The 26,261-nt window shown below is 47.0% G+C and overlaps 1 protein-coding gene across 2 annotated transcripts in view; it reads right to left on the bottom strand.

The window, feature by feature from the left end:
- LOC105498851 (inositol-pentakisphosphate 2-kinase) overlaps positions 1 to 26,261 on the bottom strand; it is a 61,051-nt gene that overhangs the window by 14,841 nt on the left and 19,949 nt on the right. For both annotated transcript variants that reach the window (XM_011771204.2, XM_071077551.1), the window contains exons 5-11: positions 24,767 to 24,888; positions 23,350 to 23,439; positions 17,747 to 17,805; positions 15,691 to 15,763; positions 13,011 to 13,290; positions 10,141 to 10,291; positions 9,362 to 9,464 (exon numbers count right to left, since the gene is read on the bottom strand). In XM_011771204.2, the coding sequence (XP_011769506.1) occupies positions 9,362 to 9,464; positions 10,141 to 10,291; positions 13,011 to 13,290; positions 15,691 to 15,763; positions 17,747 to 17,805; positions 23,350 to 23,439; positions 24,767 to 24,888 (878 nt within the window). The remainder of the gene's footprint in view (positions 1 to 9,361; positions 9,465 to 10,140; positions 10,292 to 13,010; positions 13,291 to 15,690; positions 15,764 to 17,746; positions 17,806 to 23,349; positions 23,440 to 24,766; positions 24,889 to 26,261) is intronic.

Genomic DNA, 26,261 nt, shown 5'->3' with positions numbered 1-26,261 from the left:
ACTGACTAAACTACAGGGATACAAGTCAGTACAATAGTTAACCCTGGGAGGAAGGAGAAAGGCCTGGTTGGATGGGACAACAGGAATTCTGATCGCTGCCAGTGTTCCATGTCCAAATATAAGTGGTGGTTCCATAAGAATTTTTACTTTGTGACAAGTCAGTGGGTTGTATATTTTTTTCTGTATTTGCTGTTACTTCACAATGATTAATGAAGCAAAAGTTTACAAAACTAAAATAAAAAATTTAAGTATTCGTAATATCTAGTGTTTGCAAGGGCATGGGGAAACTGTCTTCAATTGTTGCAAGAAGGAATATAATTAGTAAAATCTTTTGGGGAGGACAATGTGACAGGATCTATCAAAAATAAACCCTGCAACTTTAAATCTAAAAATCTGTCTTACAGAAATGCTACGTTAAGTGCACAAAGGTAGATGCACAAACATGTGAATGTCAACATTAATACCAACAAATTAATATCAACACCTAAGTAACTAACAATCGTGTGAACACACTAAAGAGACAGGATTATGGAGGACATCCAACAGCCCTTCTACAAAACAACCAGATCCCTGAAACCGCTCCTTTTAACGTATTGTTGGGCTTACATAAGGTAAGGAAAATCCCTAACTGAACTCCCTCTCTTCTCACCACCCACCCACAAAGAGCTGCAACTAGAGTTTTGAGCATGAAGCAACTGGGAAGGCTGAGCTGTCCTAGAGGACACTGATTCTAGCAATAAACCACAGGGTAGAGGATCTATCTAAACCAGAGACTCTTCTCCTTTGCCAAGGATCCCTATCCTCTCTGGAAGAAGGCATCCCCTATTTGGGTCTCCAGGATTCCTGTAGATTAAGATCAAACAAATCAGCAAGGCAAACAAAATCAAGCATGGCAACATGGATGAGTCAAACAAAATAAGAGATTTTTCTTTTTTTACCACCAAGGTTTTATTGTATCTGACATCAGAATATAAAATAACTTCATAAATTGCTTAAAGAAATAAAAGATAGAACTTTGAAATAGACAAGCCACAAGGAACTAGCAAAAAATACGAAAGAGATGTGAAAACAAACCAAATGGAACTTTCAGAAATTAAAGATAGAACTACTGAAATGGGGCCGGGTGCAGTGGCTCACGCCTGTAATCCCAGCACTTTGGGAGGCCGAGGAGGATGGATCACAAGGTCAGGAGATCGAGACCATCCTAGCTAACACAATGAAACCCCATCTCTACTAAAAATACAAAAAAGTAGCCAGGCGTGGTGGCAGGCGCCTGTATTCCCGGCTACTTGGGAGGCTGAGGCAGGAGAATGGCATGAACCCGGGAGGCGGTGCTTGCAGTGAGTCAAGATTGCGCCTCTGCACTCCAGCCTGGGCGACAGAGCGAGACTCCATCTCAAAAAGAAAAAGAAAAAGAAAAGAACGACTGAAATGGAAAACTCAATAAACAAGTGAAATGGCAGATTAGACACAGCTGAAGAAAGAATCAATGAACTGAAGATAGAGCCAAAAAAAGAAAAGCACCTGGAATGTAGCACAAGGAGACACAGAGATTAAAAATATGAAAGAGCAGTTAAGATGTGTGGAAGATAAAATAAGGTTTGACATACGTCAAATTAGAGTCCCAGAAGAAGTGAATATAATGGAGAAGAGAAAATATTTGAGAAAATTACTGAGAATTTTTGAGAACTAATAAAAGACATAAATCCACAAATAGAGAAAGCATAACATACACCAAACAGGAAAAATAAAAAGCACAGCACACCCAAATTACATTGCACTGAAATGTCAAAAGGACAAGAAAGAGGGAGAGAAGACCTTAAAAGCAGCCAGAGAGGACAGACAGATTACCTACTGAGCAAGTACACACTAACAAAAGACATCTTAACAGCAAAAACCAGATGTTGTATGAAACGTTTAAATGCTATAAAGAAAAAAAAAAAAACCCAGAAATCAACCCCTTCTGTGCACCCAGAAAAAAATTAGTTTCAAAATTGTGGCAAAATATAAATATATTCAGATACAGAGGAATTTACCAAAAACCCTTCACTAACACAGCTTCTAAAGAATATTCTTCAACAAGAGGAAGAAAAGTATAAATATCTGTAGGCCAATAAATTAGACAACTTAGATCAACTGAACACTTCCCTAAAAAGACACAAACTACCAAAACTGACTTAAAAGCAGACAATATGATTAGACCTATAACAAAGAAAATGAATTAAAAATCAAAAAACTATCCACAAAGAAAAGCCCAGACTCGGATGGCTTCACTAGTGAATTCTGTCAAATATTTAAAGAAGAATTAACACCAATCCTTCTCAACTTCTTCCAAAAAATAGAAGAGGCTGGAACACACCAACTCATTCTATGAGGCCAGTGTTACACCCTGATCCCAAAATCAAAGATACCACAAGAAAATGAAACTACACACTAAGAATATGGATGTAAGAATCCTCAATAAAATAATCAAAAACTGAATCCAGCGACATATAAGAAGGACAAGACACCATGGACCAAGTGGGATTTAGCCCAGAAATGCAAAGTTGGTTTTAACATCCAAAAATAAATTTATGTGATACACCACATTAACAGAATAAAGGACAAAAACCACATGATAATCTCAAATGATACAGAAAAGGCATCTAACAGAATCCAACATGCTTTCAGAATAAAAACACTCAGCAAATCAGGAAGAGAAGGGAACTGCTTCAAACTGATAAAGGAATTGACAAAAACAGCTAACATCACACATGATGATGAAAGACTGACTGAACACTGTCCCCATAAGACCAAGAACAAATCAGGGATGTCTACTCCTACTATTTTCATTCAACATTGCTCTAGTCAGGAAATTACACAAGAAAAATAAATCAAAGGCATCCAAATTGGAAAGGAAGAAGCAAAACTCTCTCTATTCACACATGATCTTAAATAGAATCCTTAAAACATCCATTAAAAAACTATTAGAACATACAAACTCGGCAACGATGCAGGCTACAAGATCAATATACAAAATCAAATTGTATTTCTACACCTGATTACACCTGTAATACGCAATCTGAAAATGGAATTCAGAAAACAATTCCATTTACAACAGCACTAAAAAGAAAATATTTTAGAAATAAGTTTAACAAAGAAGCATAAAACCTTAGTTTGACACTCTGAAAACTAAATAATAATGTCAAAAGAAAACCAAGATCTAAATAAATGGAAAAGCATCCCATGTTCATAGATCAAAAGACTTACTGCCCAAGGTGACTCAAAGATTCCCCAAGTCCCTATGAGAATCCCAGCTGGCTTCTTTGTAGAAGAAGCTGATTCTAAAATTCATATGGAATTACAAGAGGCTCCAAATAGTCAAAACAATCTTGAAAACAAAGATCAAAGTTAGAGAACTCACACTTCCCCATTTCAAAACCTACTAAAAAGCAGTAGTACTCAAGACAGGGTACTGGCATTAAGTGCAGACATACAGATCAATGAAACACAACTGAGCATCCAGAAATAAACCCAGACATCTATGCTCAACTGATTTTCAAAAAGGATGTTAAGACCACTCAACGGGGAAAGAACAGTCTCCTCAACAAATGGTGCTGACCAGGTGTGGTGGCTCACAACTGTAATCCCAGTACTCTGGGAGGCTGAGGCAGGCAGATCACCTGAGGCCAGGAGTTCAAGACAAGCCTGGCCAACATGGCAAAACCCTGTCTCTAGTAAAAATACAAAAAATTAGCCGGGCATGGTGGCGCATGCCTGTAGTCCCAGCTACTGAGGAGGCTGAGGCAGGAGAATCACTTGAACCTGAGAGGCAGAGGTTGTTGCAATGAGTCGAGGTCGTGCCACTGCACTCCAGCCTGGGTGACAGAGAGAGACTCTGTCTCAAAAAAAACAAAGGTGAGACAACTGTATATCTACATGGAAAAGGCTGATGTTGGAGCTGGGCATTATGGTGCACACCTGTAGTCCCAGCTACAGGGGCAGTTGAGGCAGGAGGACTACTTAAGCCCAGGAGTTTGAAGCTGCAGTGAGCTACGAACACACCACTGCACTTCAGCCTGTGTGACAGACCAAGATTCGGTCTGAAAAAAAGAAGAGTGATGTTGGACCTCTACCTGAAATCACGTACAAAATTAATTCAGAATGGATCAAACACCTAACTATAAGAGCTAAAACTATAAAACTGTTAAAAGGGAACATGGGAAATCTTCATGCCCTTAGATTTATTTAGCAATGAATTCCTAGATATGGCACCAAAAGTATGAACAACCTAAGAAAAACTAAACTGTACTTCAACAAAATTAAAAATGTTTGTATATCTAAGATATTACCAAGAAAGTAAAAAGACAACAGAATAGAGAAAATATTTGCCAATCATGTATCTGATAAGGGTCTAGTAGCCAGAATACACAAAGAATTCTCAACAAGATAAATGACACTATCAAAAAGTGGGCAAAGGGGGCTGGGCACGGTGGCTGACACCTGTAATCCCAGCACTTTGGGAGGCCAAGGTGGGTGGATCGCTTGAGCTCAGGAGTTCAAGACCAGCCTGGGCAACATGGTGAAACCTTGTCTCTAACAAAATACAAAAAATTAGCCAGGTGTGCACTGTAAGTGTGCACTTATAGTTAGCCCCAGCTACTCAGGAGGCTGAGATCGCACTACTGCACTTCAGCCTGGGTGACAGAGAGAGACCCTAGCTCAAAAAAAAAAAAAAAAAAAAAGGTGGGCAAAGGATCTGAATAGACATTTCTCTGAAAAAGATCTATAAGTGGGCAACAAGCACATGAAAAGATGCTCTTAGTCTTCAGGGAAATGCAAATCAAAACTACAAGATACCACTGCCCACCCTCGAGAACAGCTAAAATCAAAAGGACAGGTAATAACAAGCGTTATTGAGTGTTGCTGAAGATGTGAAAAAAATAAACACACCTTTATACACTGCTGGTGGGAAGATCGAACCATACAGCAATTTTGGAAAAGTCTGCCCAGGTCCTCAAAAATTTAGACATAAAAGTGCCACTGGACCTAGCAATTCCACTCCTAGGCATATTACCTCAGAAAAGTGAAAACGCACGTCCATGCAAAAAAACCTGTACCCAAATATTGATAGCAGCATTGAGGATAACAGCCAAAAAGCAAAAACAGCCCAAATGTCCATCAATGGATGAATGGATATGTGCACCCCATGGACTATTACTGAGCCATGGAAAGGAATGAAGTACTGATCATGCTCCAACATGGATGAACCTTGAAGACATCAGGCTAAGTGAAAGAAGCCAGCCACAACAATCACACATTCAGTGACTCTGTTTATAGGCAATATTTGGAAGAGACAAGTCTACAGAAAGCAGACAGGTGGTTGTTTAGGGCTGGGGATCATGGGGAGACAATAGGATGATGGCTAAAGGATACAGGGTTTTTACTGAAGTGATACAAATCTAAAATCCACTGTGCTGATGGTTGCACTTATCTTTCAATACAGTGAAACCACTGCACTGAACACTTTAAGTGGGTAAACTGTATAGTATATAAATTACATCTCAATAAAGTCACAGAAAAAAAGGAAAATGGAGAAAGATCTAAGCTCCAAGAATGTTAGGCAGTGATAGGGAAAACCACATGGATAAATCTAAAAAAAAACCTGTGTAAAATAATACCCTAAATTATAACTTAAAAAAAAAAAACCAAGACAAACAGAATACAAAACAATACTGCACGTAAGTTTGGAGAGATAACTGGAATTAAGTGTCCCAAGTCCTTATATTGTGTGGGGACTCGGAGTATGAAATAACTGATTAGACTTTAAATATGCAGGATCAAACAGGACAAGACACCAAAAAAGGGAAACAGGACTAACTTCCAAATACATAGAGCAAAAAATGGAATAAAAAACTAATAAGCAAAAGTACACAGAGGTCAGAAAACTATGGGCTGGGGGCCAAATGCAGCCCACCACCTCCTGTTTTTGTTTTCCTGGAACTCAGCCCCACTCATGTTTTCTCCATGGATCCTTGTGAGCTACAGTGGCAAGGCCGGGTACCTGCAACAGGGACCAGACATTACAAATGTCTGCTGAACCCTGCTACCAGATACTACACAACAGACAAAAGCAAGAGTTACTGGGGGCTTCGGTCTCCTGAGCATTGAAATGAAGACAATATTCCCTCTTTTCTTCAGAGGTACACGGTTCAATTTTTTTTTTTTTTTTTTTTTTTTTTTTTTTTGAGATGGACTCTCGCTCTGTCGCCCAGGCTGGAGTGCAGTGGCGCAATCTTGGCTCACTGCAGCCTCCGCCTCCCAGGTTCAAGCAATTCTTCTGCCTCAGCCTCCTGAGTAGCTGGAACTACAGGCGTGCACCACCATGCCTGGCTAATTTTTGTATTTTTAGTAGAGACAGAGTTTTGCCATGTTGACCAGGCTGGTCTCAACTGATCCACCTGCCTCAGCCTCCCACAGTGTTGGGATTACAGGCGTAAGCTGCCGCGCCCAGCCTACAGGGTTCAATTCGATAAACAATATGAGTGCAAGAACTTCTGTGTAGGAAGGAATGTCCTCAGCCTACTCCCCAGCTTCAGCTTCACAATTACCCTCTTCAGGTTCAATTACCAGAAGCTAACTTCCTACAAGAGAAAAAGCAGGCCCTTCTATGACAGCACGGAGAGTCCTCAAGCCACGTTTCTCCCACAAGTAACATCTTGCAAAACTACAATATCACAGCAAGGTGAGTGATGCTGATACAATCCACAATCTTATTCAGATATCTCGGGTTTTACATATATGCAAGTGTGTACGTGCGAGAGTGTGTGTGTGATCACACGTAGGTTCATGCAACCACCACCACAGTCAAGATACAGAACAGTTTGGTCACCATAAGGATCCCCTGGTTTGACCTTTTATAACCACATCTACCTCCCTTGCTCCTCCTTGCCAACCCCTGGCAACCACTCATCTTTGTCATTCAAGGATGTTATACACACAGAATCATTTAGTGTGACCTCTGGGGATTGGTTTTTGTCACCAACAAAGTCCCCTGGAGATCCACCTGGGCTGTTTAGCAAGAGTCCGTTCCTTTTTGGTGCTGAGCAGAGTTCTGTGGTATGAATGCACGGTCTGTCTGACCCACTGGAGGTCACCGTGGAAAGACACAGGGGCGGCTTCCAGTTTTTAGCTGTTACAAAGAGAGCTGCTGTGAACATTTCCGTACAGGTTTTTTGGTGAGTGTCAGTCTTCATTTCTCTGGGATAAATGCCCAGGAGCGCAAGTACAGGGTTGTTGCATGTTTAGTGCGTAGGAACCTCCCAAACTGTTTTCCAGAGTGACTGTGTCCTTTCCATCCCCATCAACAACAGATGAGAGATCCAGTTTCTCTGCACCTGTTGGTGGTGTTTCAATGCCTTCATTTTAGCCATTCTGTTAGTTAAGTGACGGTTGCTTTAGCTGCTTATAAGACTACATTTACATACAAGGTTAGAAGATTAAAGTAAAATTAAAAAGTAAACCATACTTATTTTGTGGAAAACTGAAAAATACAGAAATACATAAAAAAGGAAATAAAGTCCTGTTTCTTTTCTTGGGAAAAACCCGCCATGCTGCTGTTTATTATACCTAAATCAACGCACCCAAGTGGCAGGCAGCACGAGGCAGGTGCCCTGCTTTCTTCTCACCTGGAACCCTCCTCACCAGGATGACAATTCTGCCCTGGGCCTCTGCTAACATCCCTGTGGCCCTTCGCGTCAGAGGCTCACCTGAGGCTCTACCAGGCATCCTCAGGCCTCCTCAAAACATTGACAGCTGCAGCCCCACTAAAGAAAGCACCGAGGACTCTTTCCCAAGTGTGAGCCACGGACACGTCAACGGGACAGGGGAAGCAGGTCCCAGGGCTCCAGGCAGCAGCACACGCACACGCAGGGGGGAGCACCAGCTCGCTCCAGAACAGGTTTCCTCATTGCTTATTGTCCTGTGAAGGCTTTGGCAGCCTAGTACAGCCTATGGGCCTCTCTCAGAATAACTTTTTTTTGAGATGGAGTCTCGCTCTGTCACCCAGGCTAGAATGCAGTGGTGCAATCTCGGTTCACTATAACCTCTGCCTCCCAGGTTCAAGTGATTCTCCTGCCTCAGCCTCCCAAGTAGTTGGGACTACAGGCGCCCGCCACCACGACCGCTTAATTTTTTGGTATTTTTAGTAGAGACGGGGTTTGCCTGTGTCAGCCAGGATGGTCTCGATCTCCTGACCTCTTGATCTACCCACCTCAGCCTCCCAAAGTGCTGGGATTACAGGCGTGAGCCACCACGCCCAGCCCAGGATAACATTTTTAAACGTGTAATATAAAATACAGGTGGCAAAAATGTAAAATGCCAATTTTTTTTTTTTTTTTTTTTTTGAGACAGGGGCTTGCTCTGTCCCCCAGGCTGGAGCACAGCAGTATGATCACAGTTCCCTGCAGCCTTGACTGCATCCTCCTGCCTCGGCCTCCCAAGTAGCTGGGACTCTAAGCACATGCCGCTATGTCCGGCTAATTTTTGTATTTTTCTTTTGCAGAGATGGGCGTCTCACTATGTTAACCAGGCTGGCTTCCAACTTCTGGTTTTAAGTAATTCTCCCACCTCAGCTTCCCAAAGTGCTGAGCCAAAATATTTTTAAAAACAAATGTATTCCATACTAATATGCAACATTTCATGCAGTGATGAATAAACCACATCTCGAAGCGTCTGCAGCTACAGTGTGAGACGGAAAGTCTGTTTTTTTATTCTCTTAGTGGCAAAGTCCTGGGTCCTGATGAACCCACAGGCTCATTGCCACCTTCGTAATGGAAAGAAATGCTAAATTCCAGGTACAGCTTAGTGAAAATGAAGATGCCATTTTTTCCCTATCCAAGCTCATGGAGCTCTGAATTTCACAGACCCAGGAAGTGCAGGGCCAGTCCTTTTCCCTAAGAGACCCCTGCAGGCTGTCCCTTGGCCTCGGTTCTAAGGGAAAGAAGCTGCCCGCATCCAGCCGGGGCAGGGCAGAGACACAGGTGGGGTCCCAGGGCCCTGGCGAGGGCCTTGCAGCAAGGGATGGTTGGCAGAGAGCCTGTTACGGGCTGCTGAGAAGGCATGCAGATGGACTGCAGATTGGCCGCCCCTGGGGCCTGATCCCACCAGGAACGGGCCAGGGCAGAATTCAACCAAGGGAAATTCCCCTTAAAACCTAAATGTACCACCACCTGCCCCGGTTCATCTGGGAGAAACTTCAGCCACTTTGTTTACATCCCAGGTTTTCTGCTTTAAACCTCAGGGGTAGGTAATGGAAAAAAAAAAAAAATTAGTGCTAAGAATCTAAGCATCACACAACAAGTTTTTGGATGGGTCTGCCAACCTTCGTTAACGCAAAGGCCACTGTCCCGTCATCCTCGGTGGAAAGGTCAAGCAGCTTCTGGTAAAATGCTTCATCATAAGGCCCATCTATTTGTAAGGTTTTTCTGAAGAAGAAAGCACAATAAAAACAGGATGACAACGCCGCACAGAGGTTGTTTCTTAAACTGCTAACACAGTCTACAAAGCCCAGCACCACTAAACATCACACATTTTGTTTTGAAAAACACCTAACAGATCTATCTCCCTCATGTTAAACATCAAGGTTTTAAACAGAACTTAGCAAGACCAGAACCAGGGAGCCTTGAAGCTGAGCCTTCTCCTGTTCATGACAAGTAGCATCCTGAGTCAGAGACACAAGTGAATTCCAGCGAGGAAGGAAGAGGATCCTGGCCCCGACTGGACACCGCGGGTGTGGACCCCAGTGACTGGCACCGAAAGCCCAGGACAGAGGCTCGGCTGACACAGAAGGGCCTGCAGGATGCTGCTCAACCGTGGAGCAACACTGCCCTCTGCAGGCTCGTCCCCAACCTGGGGTTTCGAATTAGCAGGCTCACAGATGAGCTTTCTTCTCCAGAAAGCGGTAAGTGACCCTGTTCCTCCTTCACAAGGCACTACATTCCAGAGCCAGGCCTCGGCGCCGGGGAGCAGAGGATTGGGGCGGGGAGTGGCCGGTGTGCTTCGTCCTCCTGGGAAGCTGTGCCCTGGGAGGCACGTTCTTACCCTGCCCACCCCCAGAGTCTCCTCTCAGGGCTGCCCAAGACGGGGACCACCCGACCTCACCTCTCCTCAGGAAACTCTTCTAGGTATCGCTCAACCCGGTTGTACAGAGGGTAGAGGCCTTCGATGTCCAGCAGGTCCAACATCTGCACCTGGAGGGTTTTGTACAGAAGACAGCCCTTCGGTAACCCCGAGCGCTCTGGGGTGTTTTTTCCTACCGAGAACATCAGGGGAAAACGAGAGCACGTTGATTATCAAAGAACGTGGAGGGAGACACAGGCCGGCGCAGACCACAGGGCTCATCCTGGGCTCCGCCATACGGGCATCGCCACAGGCAAGGACTGGACCCTGGACTGGCGCTAAGGACAGATGAGATGACGCTCCCGCCTCACAGAGCTGCTGGAGCTGGAGCAAGCCTGGACCACACTGGATGCACCAGGCCAAGCACAAAGCAGAGAGCAAGAAACGCATACGTCCTGCCTCGTGCCTCTCCTCTCCCAACACAACTCTCAGAATGTCTTTTAGATTCTACCACAGCAGCCCTGAAAGTCACTTTATGATCTAAGTTTAGATATAATCCTCATTTTAAGTCAGGACACAAAATTTCTTTCTTCTCTTTTTTTTTTTTTTTTTTTTTTTTTTTTTTGAGACAGAGTCTTACTCTCTGTGGCCCAGCCTGGAGTGCAGTGGCGCGATCTTGACCCACTGCAACTGCAAGGCAGGGAATTTCTAAAGATCCTGCTGACATCCTAAATCTGCAAGACCACTACCGGAGGACAACCCCAGGACACTGTCTGCAGAGTCCAGAGCCACGAGCCCACAGTGAGAGGCAGGGAAGACCTGGGCTGGCAACAGGCGCAAGCTCAGAACCAGCCAGAGAGAGCCACAGACGGGTCAAAGCCACTGACAAGGACCTGTTATATCGTAGGACAGAGGCAGAAACAAAACTCCACTTGCCACTCACAGTTGTCTGGCACCTGTGCTGTACCGGCTGCCAAGTGAGCTTGGGAGGTACCAAGTCCCAGATCATCTCCTCCCACTGAAGGGAGCAACCATCTCCCACAAAGAACCAAACTATAGGCAAAGACACAGTAAGAAAGGTGTCCGTGCAGGGGGAAAACTGTAGTCACCTGCAGATGTCTGTAGGACCCGACACGAAAATGCCAACGTGCAGGAGAACGGGAGTAAAAGCTCACATGCCCAACTAGAGGGGATTTGTTAAAATTACAGCAGATCCATACATGGTCACTAAAAGTTGAATAAAATGCATGTGATCACCAGGCGCTGTGGCTTACGCCTGTAATCCCAGCTCTCTGGGAGGCCAAGGCCGGCAGATTGCTCAAGTCCAGGAGTTCAAGACCAGCCTGGGCAATATGGAGAAACCCCATCTCTACAAAAAAAAAAAACCAAAAAAACAAAAATTAGCTAGACGTGGTCGTGCGTGTTTATACTCCCAGCTACTCAGAAGGCTGAGGCAGGAGGATCACTTGAGCCCAGGAGGTGGAGGTTGTAGTGAGCCAAGTTCACACCACGCACTCCAGCCTGGGCAACAGAACCTTGTCTTTAAAAGAATAATAATAAAAAAAGAACATACATATGTGGTGATACAGATACAGATTTATGCTAATTAAGTAAAGAAAGTCAGGTTACAAAATGACATGTAGAGTATGATCTTATTGTTTTAAACTGCACATCCCAGCAGTTGGGGCCCAGCTCCACTCCCTTCTGTCTGTGTCCATGTCCAAAAAGGTCTGCAGGAGCCCTGGGGTGCTGTGGCGCCTCCTGTTGGTGCCCCCAGACCACCTCAGCAACTGGTGCCATCTGTCGTTCCAGACACAGTCTGCTTCCTTAAAAGCAGTTATGTGCCCAGATTATAGGCATAATTTTAACAAAATTTTCTGAAATGATCAGGAATCACTTTCATAACAAGAAAAAAAAAAACCCCACAAAGTTCATTTGTAATAAGAAAACATGGTGGCTCATGCCTGTAATCCCAGCACTTTGGGAGTCCAAGGCAGGCAGATTGCTTGAGGTCAGGAGTTCGAGACCAGCCTGGCCAATAAGGCGAAACTGTCTTTACTAAAAATACAAACATTAGGTGTGACAGTGCACACCTGTACTCGGGAGGCTGAGGCAGGAGAATTGCCTGAACCTAGGAGGCGGAGGTTGCAGTGAGCCGAGATCACACAACTGCACTCTGGCCTGGGTAAATACAGTAAGATCCTGTCTTGAAAAAACAAAAGGAAAAATTGGCACAGATAGCAGAAAAGAAGGCAGGGCTTAGGGTGTGGGTGGGTTTCTGGTTGCACACAAGCAGGACTGCTGTCTTCAAACTATCTCAGGCTCCCAGAGACCATGGGGTCTCCAAGGACTGCCAAGAATCACAGGCAGCGTCAGCTCATGAGACGTCAGGACACGCAGCAGCAGCCAGGGCCCGGCTCCTATCTGCAAGGAAGGTGTCCTGCATTTCAAAGTCCCCACGGGTCTATGTCTTCACCCCAGACTTGTGAAGACACCCCATTGTGGTAGGACCCAGCCCTGAAGGATTTCTGTGCCTCAATTCTCCCCATCTAAGGAACAAGCCAAGGAAAACCTGTCCCCAGGGTTGCAATGAGGCTCCAACAGGATAGAAAACATGGTTGAAAACATTCAACAAACCAGAGAGGACCACAACATATGGATGATATTCTAGAGGGAAATCCTACAGCCCAAATGTGTCCTGCTATTTACAGATACAGATAAAAGGCAAGAAAGGGAATCTGCATCTGGGGGTGAGAGGCGGCGAAGCTCTGTGCTGGGAGCCCTGGTGTAACCAGGTGGCATGCCCCAGATCCCCCAGGAGGCTCTGCTGACCGCCTGGCCACCCATGGAGACTGCAGAGTCCCAAGGCCCCTGTGGCCCCCACCGCCTACCTGGGGAAGGCTGGGCCCTACCTTGGCAGCGAAGGCTCCTGCTGAAAGGGCTGGCTTCACAGACTCGCGGGCCTTGGGGCCCGAGCCCCAGTCTTAGGGTGCCTGCCCGGCCCTTGTCCGAGCCGCTCAGCAGCACCCGTGTGATCACGTGCACCAGCTCCCTGATCACAGCCCTTGTGCAGTGGGGCCCACTGGCCAGGCCGTTAGAAGGGAAGAAGAACGGCTTCAGGTGGTGTGCAAGCTCACTCCAGTCAGCCACAGGGCTCCGGGCATCTTTGCAGCCATAAATCAGCTCACCATTCTTCAGGCAGGGAAAAGAGAGAGGGAAACGTCAAACCACCAAGCTTGTAGGAAAAGAACTCAGTCCCCACCACCAGCAGGCCAGGCAGCGGGTGAAAGCCAAGGGCCCTGATGCTGTCGACCCAGTCTGGGGCCACTGCATACTCCGGCTCCTCCAGGGAAATCCACCCTCACGGGCTGTGCTATCAACCAAGCACCAAACGTCAAGACATGAAAAGGAAGGAAAGTTTCAAAAACTAAAGAGCAATGCCCTGGCCTGACCACCGCCCCCCAGACAATGATCCACAGTACCTTCAGAAGCCGAGAGCAAATGCTCACCACAAGTGACAAACTCCCAAAGCCACCAGCCCAGTTACTCAAGAACCTGAGGGCCTTGGCTCTGGCCCTGAGCAGACAAACATGAGGACAGCCGTCAGCACCAGCACCGCAAACAAGTGTGTCCTGGGGTTCAGGCCACACCCAGGGTGACCCCAGTGCTGGTTGGTACAGCTGAGCCAGATGGTGGGAGAAGCTGCTGGCATTTGCTGGCTTAAATGAAGCCCAGCAAAGAAACTCCTTACATCATCATCAACATTCAGGTTCACACGTTCCCAGGGTACAGGCAGTGACATCTGCTGCCGTGCCTGGGGGAGTCAACACATGACTCATGGGGGTCTGGGTGGTGCCCAGGAGAAAGGCCCCTGACAGCAGCCAACCCCAGGAAAGTACCAACTCTTTAAACCTGATTTATTTGTTTATTTATTTATTTATTTATTTATGTATTTTTAAAACCATTTTTTAATGTTTTTGAGACAAGGTCTCACCCTGTTGCCCAGGCTAGAGTGCAATGGAGCAATCAAAGCTCACTACAGCCTTCAACTCCCAGGCTCAAGTAATCCTCCCACCTCAGACTCCTAAGTAGCTGGGAACACAGGTGCAAACCACCACGCCCAGCTACTTTTTTGATTTTTTTGTAGAGACAGGGTTTTGCTATGTTACCCAGGCTGGTCTTGAACTTCTGGCCTCAGCAATCCGTCTACCTCAGTCTCCCAAAATGCTGGGATTACAGGTGTGAGCCACCACACCTGGCCCACACCTGGAACTTCAGAGCTTTCAGGGTTTTCTGCCTTGCTGGCTTTTAATACTGAACCGGACGAGATTGGCGGGAGAGCTGATGAAACGCACAGTAGGTAACATGCCTTGGCAGCGTGACGTGTTATCTTAAATCATTCTGCATCCCTTCTCTTAATCCATCCCCTTTTCAACTCTTTTGAAACAATCCTAATCCTCGGGACTTTTCCATGCTGATTTTAACAGAAGCAGCAGATAGCCAGAGTTCCAGAGACCTTAGGTGCAGGTCAGATGGGGCCAGAAAAGGGTCCACCTGGGATAACATGCCAGCCTTATGATAGGCTTCAAACAAATCCCTGATGAAACAGAATGTATCTTCAGGGTTTAAATATTGAGTTTATAAAAATAAATTATATAAACATGAAATAAAAGCTACTGTGAAATATGCCATCCTTTCCTGGATTTGGGAAGGTGGAGGCAGACGGGGAATGAAGCCGATTCACTTGCCCAGCAGCCAGCACCATGGGTTTCCAACCAAGACCTGGGGAGGCAGGTCAAGAGCAGGCCCCACCTGCCCAGCACTGAGAGGCAGCCAGCCAGGCAGCAGGACACCACCACATGCAGCAGCAAGGAGAGGGGCCAGGGCTTCCGGTTCGCCAGTCGCCTCATCCAGACCACGGCACATAGGAAGCTGACAGGCCCATGCTCAATAGCCCTGCCTCCTCTGAAGGATCCACCTGCGATGGCTGTCAGCTCCTGCAGGGAGTCCAGGACTCTGTCCCCAGGTGTCACTTATGTGTGATCATGAGGCTACAACTGGGACTGAGGTGATGACAACGGGGACCCCAGAGGATGCATGTCCAACATGGGCCCGGCACTCTGACTGCCACCCAGGCCTGCCCTGCCCTACATCTCATCCCCTCCCTCCCCAACAGCCTCTCCTCTGCAGATGCCCCAATCCTGCCTGGCCCCACCCCCACCTCCTCTCCCTTGGACACCACAGATAGTGCTAGAGTCATCCTCACCCACGGTTCACCCATTTGCTCATCAGGGGAGACCAAGGCCCACCCCGCAATTGTTGGGGCTTTGGTCAAGCACCGCAGGGTCATGGACAACCCAGGGTCACTCAGATGCTGTGCTTGTGGAATCGTGCTCAGAAAAAGGTCAGGGAAAGACAGGTCTGGAACTGGAAGGTCCCAGGTGATGGGTGAACCAGTCGGGGTATGAGGACCCCAAAGGGGATGTCCAGCACACACGACGTGCAGCCCAGCCCAACACCCTCATCTGTGAGGTCACTTGAACCTTCGCCGGCCCCACCCTGAAACCACCGTAGAATCAAAGCAGCTCTTACCTTAAATATCTTCAAGTTGTTCTGTGCCTCCTGCAGCAAACTCTTCAAGGCAAAGTGCATTCTCTGTTTGTTTCTAAAAGGGAAAAGTGTTAACATGCTTTAAAAGCAGCTGGAACTGACCTGTCCCTGCACACACACCTGCTCGTGGCTCAGAGGACAAGCCAGGTATTTTCCTAGGGGCCGCTGGGAAACCTAGGGTCCAGCTGGGTCCAAACAGTGACATTCTCCCCTCACTACAGCCCCACCATGGGCTCCCTCCCTGGACGGTCGCAGACACAGCTCCACAGCCTGACACGCGCTCACTAGAGATGTGGGGGTTGGCCCTGACCCCAGGCCTTCGGGAGATGTGAGGGACCCAACTGAGGCACGGGAGTGGGAACCCCACCAGCCGCACCACATCCCGACCCGAGAGGGGTTATGGGCTGCTCTGCCTCCCTTGTTCCTCCTGCCGCAACTTCCAAAGGCCCAGGGGTGGCAGGAGACCTGTGACGGGCCATGAAGGGAGTGCCGGGAGCCAGGGAGAGGCGAGAGCCCCAGGGAGCCCTCGCCCTGCAAGCGAGGAGCTGCAAGGCTGGCCTCCTCCCCCACCCCCACAGAGGAACCTCTGGAGGCCAAGCTGCCCATGCAAGCACACGAGCCTGACCCTGCCAGTGGGGACAGCCCACGAGCACGCATTCAGAAAGGCTCCCAGTATCCACGCACTCTCTAGCTGACTCCTAAAAGCCTGCATTCTACAACATTCCAGGGAGGGTTCCCTACTTATGTTCTGACACATGAATAAATTCTCAACAATGAATCTTTATTACTGAATGCTTCACAATTCACAGCCTTTAGGTGCACAGGGAAATCCACATGGGACCCACGCGTGAGCGCACCGCCAGCCTCGCTGAAGCCTTGGAGCGAGCGGTGTTGGTGCCGCCTTCTGAACGAGCATTCCCAGTGTCTGTGAACTTTTTAACTTCCAAAGACAACTCTGCGTCCAATCTTTGTTCCAGGAAGTTTGCAAGGGCATCTAACCGAAAGCACTGACACGGCGGCCAGGCGCGCACACAGAGGCAGCGCTGAGCGCCGACAAGGGCAGGGGCACAGAATGAATGGCTGGAGGGCAGCGGGGGAGGAAAGAGGAAGGAAACTCACGCAGCGGAGTAAGAAAACTCGGACTCACCAGAACAGCTCTGCAGTAATGGGGGTCCCAGGGAGGGAAAGGAGATTGGAAAGAGGAGCTGTGTGCTGATCAAAAAGGACAGCAAAGGCTCACAAATCTACATCGCCCTGTGGCCAGGGACTCTCTCCTGGGGGTGTGACGGGGGTGGGGGGGGCCTGAATCGGGGCAGGGCACTGCCATGAGTCCCAGGTCCCACCTCCCTCCACCTGCTCCCACCCTCAGCCCTGCCTGCTCCCTCTGCTGCCCCTTCTGCCCCAGGGCCTGCTCGCCAGGCCCCCAGGCCCCGCTGCGGACTGACCTTCCCCAGCTCCCAGCCACTACCGCCTTCCTGACCACACAGGCTCTGGCAGGACCGGACTCTGAGCTGACCCAGGAAAGTAGTGTGCAGGATGCACAGCAAAGCTCTGAAGGCTGGGGAGCGTGGAGGCAGCGCCAAGGTGGGCAGCAGAGCCCAGGCACCTGGTCGGAGGCTGCAAGCAGGCCCTGCCGGGGCAGAAATGGCCACCACAGCAGCAGACTTTTTAATATCCACAGAGGAGGCAGAGATCCAAGGTACAAACAACCAAACTATGAAGGCCCAGACTGAGGCCTGGAGGTCAAGGCTGAGCACCAGTTGATTTCTGACACAAGTAGAAGACAAATCTGGTCACAATTCGGATGAGGGAACAACCAAAAGTGAGCAAGCACCTCAAACAGTGAGCACAGAGACAAGGCGCGGAGCACAAAGCCACAAGCGTCTACAGCGCTGATGGCAAAAGAGAGCCCTGAAGACAGAACACGGCCCTCCCCTGCTTCCTACCTCATGAAACACCCCCCACCAGGCACTGGCCCCCGCCCCACTCATCTCCAGGGAACGTGACACAAGGGGGCAAAGGAGAAGCGTTCTCTTACCCTGAGTAGAGATCAAGGGGACAGTATCTGCTGATCTGCCTCCATTTCCCAGTGGCTACCTGTGAAAACACCAACAGGAGGGCAATGAGGTGACTGGCGCTGGTGACTGCACTGTGCCAGCCGAACACAGAACAGCATCAGTGATGAAGACAATGAAGACGAGCTGCAGCCTTGCCCCGGAAAAGGTGCCACCACCTCTGCAGGTGCACATCGCTAAGTGGGGGAGGGAGCCACTTGACTTCCATTCAAAGAAACCTTGGCCCCATCTGTGAGATGTGAGGTGGCGTGGCCCCCAGGCCAGCCCTTCACAGGAGCAGGGAAGACAGCGGCAAACACCTTCAAATTACATGGCTAAATTTTGGTAATGAGAGTAACAAACCTTCAAAAGTTACAATATCCAGTAACAGGGAAGGTGTCCTTAACAAGAAATTTCATGTTGCCAGTGGGAAGATAAGTTGGCATAACATTTTGAAAGGCAACTTGCTGGTATCCACCAAACTTTAAAATGTTTATGTCCCCTGACTCAGCAAATCTACAAGGAACCTAAAAGAACTAGCACAGGGCAAAGGTACAGAGACAAGAATGTCCACTGCAGCCTTCCTGCCAACAGCAAACCCTGAAACCAAGAGAGACACTCATCAGTAGGGAAATGACTAAATAAATCACAGCCCATCCACTAGTGGGGCCAGCACACAGCAAGCAATTTACTGAATGAAGAAATGCACAAATGATATGCAGCCACTACCAGAAAGAGGTAGAGTTAAAAGTCACAAAAATTTATTCAAAGGAAAAAAGCAACTGGCAGAACAATGGATACAGTGTAATGTCAATTTTGGTTTTTTATTAAAAAAAAAAAGCTTATGTGCAAATATCCATGCATATATCCAAATATGCACTGAAAAAGCCCTAAAGAATATATCACAATCCTCAAGGATTAAATGAAAAAAGCAATTAGAAAAAGTACATATGGCATGATCCCATTTTTGCTTTGCAAGAGTGTGTGTGTGCACATACAGGCATGTAAACATTAGAACATGTGGACAGACATCACTTCATTTCCACCTGAATTACATGCATATTTTTGTGGGCACAGAAAGAAGTCTGGAAAGATATGCAAATATATCTGACAATATGAGTTGCCTGGGAAGGCAGGTTATCCAATTCATGCCATGTCATATGTTACCAGTTATATGAGCAGGTAGTGCTTTATAGTAAAAAGTATTTCTTAAACATCTGTCACATATGTTGAAAGTGAATGGTGATCATGAAAATCGCATCCTAAGGGATATGGCTCACAGACTGTCTTTCCCCTAAGAGCTCAGATAGTAATCACACCACAAAGAAAAGAACGGGTGATGTTGGTGAAATAGTGGAGCAATGACCTCCAGAAATTCTCTCCTCTGTAAAGGCAATCAGAAAACCGGTTAAAAAAAAATGTCAGAATCAAAAATTTTTGAACTCTGGAAATTGACCATAGACTTGCAACAATCCAGGACACATTTATTCAAGAAAAACAGCTAAATCTAAGCAAGATCAGTGAGCTTGTTGGCACTTTAAATGCCATATTCCCATCCCCGTATCTCTAGCTCCAAGGGAACCTTGAAAACCAACAGCCGCATCACAGTGAACACCAGCTGCCCAACAGCCACAGAGGGCGCAGATGAGGGCAGGACATCTCCAAAGCCTCGTTCTCTGACAATCACTATTTGACCTGTCTCTGGATTCCCGGAAAGATCACGCTTGCAAGGCTGTCTTCACTGACCTGGCTCAGAACTCACCCGTGCAGGAGGCCTTTTAACTGCCGGCATGTGTCGAAAACGTTTAGAGGCAACTGTTTAACTTCATGGTTTCCTTGGAAGGTGAATAAAAGGGCAAACAATAGGCTAACCAAAGCCAAAAAGAAAAAGCTGAGTAACGAGATGTACACAGAGACTCTGAAAGCTCCAACATACACCCAGGAATCTAGAAAGTCATGCAAAGACCCAGAAAAGAACGCAGAAGGCCCTAAGCTCTCACTTGAGCTGACCTGAGGCTCCAGGGAAGTGAAGGGCAAAGGCAAAGTTATCAAACACCCTAGTGAGTACTGAGTGGGCCCAAGACACAAACAGAGCCCCGCAGCAAAGACTAGGAGACTTCCTCATTCTGGAATGCCTGCCAGTAAGAAAACATCTATGGACCCACTCACTGCCCACTAAGCTAACTGAGCAGACTTTACTGGCCACATATGACGACGAACACAGACTTCACAAACTTAGCGCAGAGAAGTCCCTAAACAAACAGTAACAACTACAAGAAGCAGCAATAAAAAATCCTGCAGAGGGAGTAGAATCTAATTCCAGAGGGGCCACATTATATTATTTCAAATGCCCACTTTCAACCTATCATCACAAAAGACGCAAAGAAACAAGAAAGTACTGCCCATATACAAGAAAAAAGACAATCACGAGGCTGCCCCTGAGGAAGCCCAGACACTGGACTTACTAGACAAAGACTTCAATCAACTATTTTAAATACGCTTAGAGCTAAAGGAAACTAGGGACAAAGAACTAAAAGCAACAAGGAGAACAATGTCTTAACAAATAGAGAATATCAATAGAGAGGTAGAAATTATAAAAAGGAACCAAAAAGAAATTCTGGCCGGGCATGGTGGCTCATGCCTATAATCCCAGCATTTTGGGAGGCCAAGGTAGACACACTGCCCAAGCTGAGGCATTCGAGACCAGCCTGGGCAACATGGTGAAACCCTGTCCTACAAAAAATTCAAAAACTAGTTGGATACGGTGGGGTGTGCCTGTAGTCCCAGCTCGGTGGGGGCTGAGGCAGGAAGATGGCCTGAGTTCAGGGGTCAGGCTGCAGTGAGTCATGTTCATGCCACTGCAGTCCACTCTGGGTGACAGAGCAAGACCCTGTCTAAAAAGAAAAAAAAGAAAGAAAGAAATTCTTTAGTTGAAAAGTACAGTAACTAAAATGAAAAAGTAACTAGAGGGGCTCAAGAACAGACTTGAGTAGGCAGAAGAGAAAATGGTTGAATTTTAGGATAGAGACCAAGAGATCTACAGCTAGACACACCAGAATCAAACTGTCACAGGACAAAGACAAAGAGAGAATCTTAAAAAGCAGAAAGGGAGAAGTGGCTCATCCATACAAAGCACCTTCCCTAAGATTAACAGCTGATTCCTCATTAGAAACCATGCAGGCCAGGAGGAGGCAGGATCATGACATATCCTCGGTGCTAAAAGAAAGACTGCCATCCAAGAATTCTAGATCTCCCAAGACTATCCTTTGAAAATGAAGAAGAAATTAAGACATTGCCCAAATAAACTGTAACTAAAAGAATTTATTGCTAGCAAACCTATCTTACAAGAATTACTAAAGGGGGTCCTTTGGGCTGAAATAAAGGATACTAGATAGTAACTAAAATCCACAGGAAGAAACAAAGAGCATCAGTAAAGGTAACTACCTAGGCAAATATAAAAGAGGATATAAACACATTTTGTAATTCTTGTTTCTCTATATAATTTAAGAGACAACTGCATAAGGTTGATACAAATCTGTATCAACCAGAACATGATGTAGAAACATCCAATTTGTATCCCAGTAACAGCACAAAGGTTGGGGGAGGGAGCAAGGCTTTAGAGGAGCAAAGCTTTTGTCTATGATTGAAATGGAGTTGGTATGAACCTGAACTAGACTGTTGAGGTTATTATGTTAAATTAATACTCAGAGCAATGAGATAGAAAATCAACAAGAATGAAGGCTTGAACAACACTATGAACCAACCAGACCTAACACACCTATAGAAAACTCCACCCAGCAACAGCAGACTACACACTCTGCCCAAGCAAACATGGAACAGTCTTGAGGAAGAACCTTACGTTAAACCACCAAAAAAGTCTCAATACATTTTAAGAGTGAAATCGTGCAAACAATATTCTCCAAACACAGTGAAATGAAACTAGAAATCAGTAACAAAAGGAAATTTGACTCACAAATATGTAAAAAGTAAACACTCCTAATTATCAATGGGTCAAAGAAGAAAGCAAAAGAGAAATGAGAGAATGAATTAAGATAAAATGAAAACACAACATACCAAAATTTATGGGATGAAGAGAAAGCAGTTAAAGATTTATTAAAAGAATGATCTTAAATGAATAACCTAACTTTCTACAATAAAAAGCTAGAGGCCAGGCACAGTGGCTCACGCCTGTAATCCCAGCGCTCTGGGAGGCCAAGGCGGGCGGATCACAAGGTCAGGAGATCAAGACCATCCTGGCTAACACGGTGAAACCCCATCTCTACTAAAAATACAAAAAATTAGCCGGGCGTGGTGGCGGGCGCCTGTAGTCCCAGATACTCACTGCACTCCAGCCTGGGCGACACAGTGAGACTCCATCTCAAAAATAAATAAATAAATAAATAAATAAATAAATAAATAAATAAATAAAGCTAGAAAAAAAATAACACACTAAGCCCAATCCAAGCACAGGGAAGGAAACAGTGAAGATTAAAGTGAAGACAAATGAAATAGAAAATGGGGGAGAGGGAGCAGAAAAATGAACAAAACCAAAAGTTGTTTCTTTGAAAAGATCAACAAATACGACACAATCCTTTGGCTAGACCAAGGAAAGACAGAAACCAAATTACTAAATTCAGATATGAAGAAGGGGACACTACTACTGACCTGTATGCCAACAAATTAGATGGAAATGGACAAATTCCTAGTAACACACAATTACCAAAAAACCCACTCAAGAAATAGAGAATCTCAACAGATTGGTAACAAGAGACTGAATCAGTAATCAAAAATCTTCTAACAAAGAAAATCCCAGGACAAAATGCCTTCACTAGTGAATTCTACCAAACATTTCAAGAAGAATCAATACCAATACTGAAACTCTTTCAAAAAACTGGAGAGTGAAAAAAAAATAATTCCTAACTCATTCCATGAAGCCAGTTATTACCCTAGTACCAAAGTCAGAGAAGGTATCACTAGAAAACTACATACCAACATCCCTTATCATTCAAAAACCCTCAGCAAAACCTAGCAAACTCAATTCAGCAGCATATAAAAGTATCATACACCATGAGCAACTGGGATTTGTACCAGAAATGCAAGGTTAGTCCAACATGCAAAAACCAATGTAATATGCCAGATTAATATAGAAAGAGGAAGATATCTTGCTTTGAAGTGATAAAAATGTCAGCAACTAGATAGAAGTGATGATTGCACGACCTTGTGAAGAGACTAAAACCACTGAATTATATATTTTAAAAAGAGTGAATCTGGCGAACACAGGCCGGGTGCAGTGGCTCACACCAGCACTTTGGGAGGCCAAGGCAGGTGGACTGCTTGAGTCCAGGAGGTGGAGGCTGCAGTGAGTATGATTCCATCACTGCACTCCAGCCTGACAGGGTGACAGAGACCCTGTCTCCAAATTTAAAAAATAAAAAAGGTGAACATGAATCACTTTGTGAAATGAAATGTCAACTAAAAATATCCGCATTTTCTTTTACTCTTCTGAAAACTGTGTGTGCCCATGCCTCAGCCCAGATCCCCGGCGTGCAGCTAGAGTAGCCCACGGCTGGGCGTTGGCTCTCCTCACCTTGAGGTGCTGGTGCATGCAGTAACGACAGACCTTATGCTTCATCTCATGCGTGACATCACTCGAGAAAGGAATAAACCCACATTTTGGCTGTAAAATAAATAAGGAGAAAAAACATTTAGGAAGAAATCACGTACCTCTAAATAGACATATCACTGACTACAAGATAATGAGTGCAGCAAGATAATTACGCATAAATGGCCCCAGAAGCTGTTTTCATTTGCACCTCCCAGTGGGAACAACACTTCCTGCATCAGATCACACAAACATCTCTGCTAGAGGACCCACAGCCGGAACGCTCACTGGGGAGGGTCAGCGGCGCCCTACACTAGCGCAACACAAGCACAACACACAGTAGCTTTGTGCTTTTATTCAAGAATGTCACTGCAAGACTCTAGAAGAGATGGACCCAGGACTCCCAGCTCCAAGAAGCAGAACCATTGTTCCCGCTGACACTAGCACATGGCCCGACAGGAGCCCATCTGATAGTTGCTAGGCTCCCAGAAGGTCAAGGAAGCCCCATGCCCTCTAAAAGCTGCAGCCTCTGAGCATACACAACACACAGGCCTGCGCTGAGCCTTGGGCACTGGAGATGGTGGCTGGGGAAGCAGAACATCCACCCGCAAGTGAGGAGGATCAGGAGGCATGAGCTCAGGCCAGGAGTGTGACCCAGAAATCACGGCCTTTGAGTTGGAGGAGGCACGTGTGAGGCAGCTTCCTGAGGGACTCTGACAGCCACCCCTGACGTGGGCAGCAGAGAGCTGAAGCAAGGGGGCCCCTGGCCCAAGCAGCCCCCACTACCTGGCACCACAGAATTTCAGGACTCCTGGCCATGACACACCAGTGCCTCTGAGGGTCACACTGGCCTTTGTGCCTCCAGGAAAATCCGTCCTGAGCAGGACACGGGGAGCTTCCCAGTCTAGAGGGCAACCTGCGGGTGGGGCTCCTGCAGCACAGCAAACAGCAGCCAAGCACCAAGCAGGCATGGCCAGCAGGGAGGGGCACAGAGGAAGGCCCCAGGGGACCATGGCAAGCCATGCCCTCTGAGCAAAACGGGGTGGGGGGAACCCAACACGCTTCCCTCTGGTGACCCACAACCAGGGCTTGTTGTAGCCCAGGCATACAGGGTGGGTGACCCTCGACCAGGGCTTGTTTTAGCCCCGGCACGCAGGGTGGGTGAGGTCTCCTGTCATGAACTACCAGGAATGAGCCTGAACCTGGGGTCTGGGAGCCCTGGCAGGAACCAGAATGCAGGCGGGGGCTGTGGAAGGAGAGAAGCAAGTGGAGTTTCCAGGAGCCGAGAGTGCCTACCACTCACTTCAGTGGGAACTGGAACCCAAGGCACAGGACTCTCAGACTCACTGCCCAGGACTGACCTTTCCCCCTTACCCACACCATCTGCCCCTCGACAGGTCACCTTAATCTCTACACACAGAATGGGCCGGTGCTCTGCAAAGCGGTAGGTTTGAAGTCTGGTTAAATTGGGAAGGCACATAGCGTAACCACTGAGAGTGTCCAGGTCCTTGTCACAGCGAGACTCTGGAAAACAGAGCAAGGGTCATACAGAGCAAAGTCAGTGAGAGAGATGAGATGATCCCTGCCCAAAACACGCCCCACCTTGTCCCTGGTTGCAGGGGGCATCTCTGTGCCTGATGAAAACCTCATGTTTCCCTGGAGATTGTGGAACACCAAGAGTAACAACATGGTTAAGGCCAGGCACGGTGGCTCACACCTGTTATCCCAGCACTTTGGGAGGCCGAGGCAGGTGGATCACGAGGTCAGGAGTTCAAGACTAGCCTGGCCAACATAGTGAAACCCCGTCTCTACTAAAAATACAAAAATTAGCCAGGCATGGTGGCATGTGCCTATGGTAGCAGCTACTTGGGAGGCTGAAGCAGAATTGCTTGAACCCTGGAGACGGAGGTTGTGGTGAGCCGAGATCGTGCTACTGCACTCCAGCCTGGGCAACAGAGCGAGACTATCTCAAAAAAAAAAAAAGAAAGAAAGAAAAAAAAAAGGTGGGCACGGTGGCTCACGCCTGTAATCCCAACACCCAACACTTTGGGAGGCCAAGGTGGGCAGATCATGAGGTCAAGAGATAGAGACCATCCTGGCCAACATAGTGAAACCCCGTCTCTACTAAAAATACAAAAAATTAACTGGGCGTGGTGGCAGGCGCCTGTAGTCCCAGGCACTCGGGAGGCTGAGGCAGGAGAATCGCTTGAACCAGAGAGGCAGAGGGGGTTGCAGTGAGCCCAGATCGCGCACCACTGCACTCCAGCCTGGCGACGGAGTTAAGACTCCATCTCAAAAAAAAAAAAAAAGAAAAAAAAAGAAAAAATAACGTGGTTTATGTAGGGGGTAGTTTCAGGCCTTGTGGTATCGGTTCAAGCTATGGAGGGGCTGGAGACTGCAGTCAGCCACACGGATGGTCAGCCATGTCGATGTGCCTGAGCCCCAATGAAAACTCTGGACACCAGCCTGGTGGGCACACTCCACGAGTGTGTCACACATAGTCGATGGGAGAGTGAATACTGCCCACACCACCCCTGGGGAGAGGACCCAGAAGCTCATGCCAGGTCTCTCCCGGACCCCACTCCTGCACCTCTCCCCTTGTCTGGTTCCATCTTTATCCTTTTCCTGTAATAAACCATAACCATGAGTAAAACAGTGAGTTCTGTTGGTCCTTCTAGCATATTATCAATCCTGAGGGTGGTCTTGGGGATGGTCCCCTAATTCCACAACACCCTTAGCCCAGGAACTTGAAGAGGACGGGGCTGCAGGCTCTACCTTCTTTCACATCTAGGCCCTTCCCAGTCCCCAGTGCTCCAATATTTCCCCAGCACCAAATCTGCTGGAAGCCGTGGTATGTACAGAACCAAACAAGCCTGGGCTCCAGGCACCCCAGGGAC

Source organism: Macaca nemestrina, chromosome 14, assembly GCF_043159975.1.
Source record: "Macaca nemestrina isolate mMacNem1 chromosome 14, mMacNem.hap1, whole genome shotgun sequence".
In the NCBI taxonomy this organism is placed as follows: domain Eukaryota; kingdom Metazoa; phylum Chordata; class Mammalia; order Primates; family Cercopithecidae; genus Macaca; species Macaca nemestrina.
Note: the sequence above shows the minus strand (reverse complement) of the source record. Positions and strands in the feature narration are given on the sequence as shown.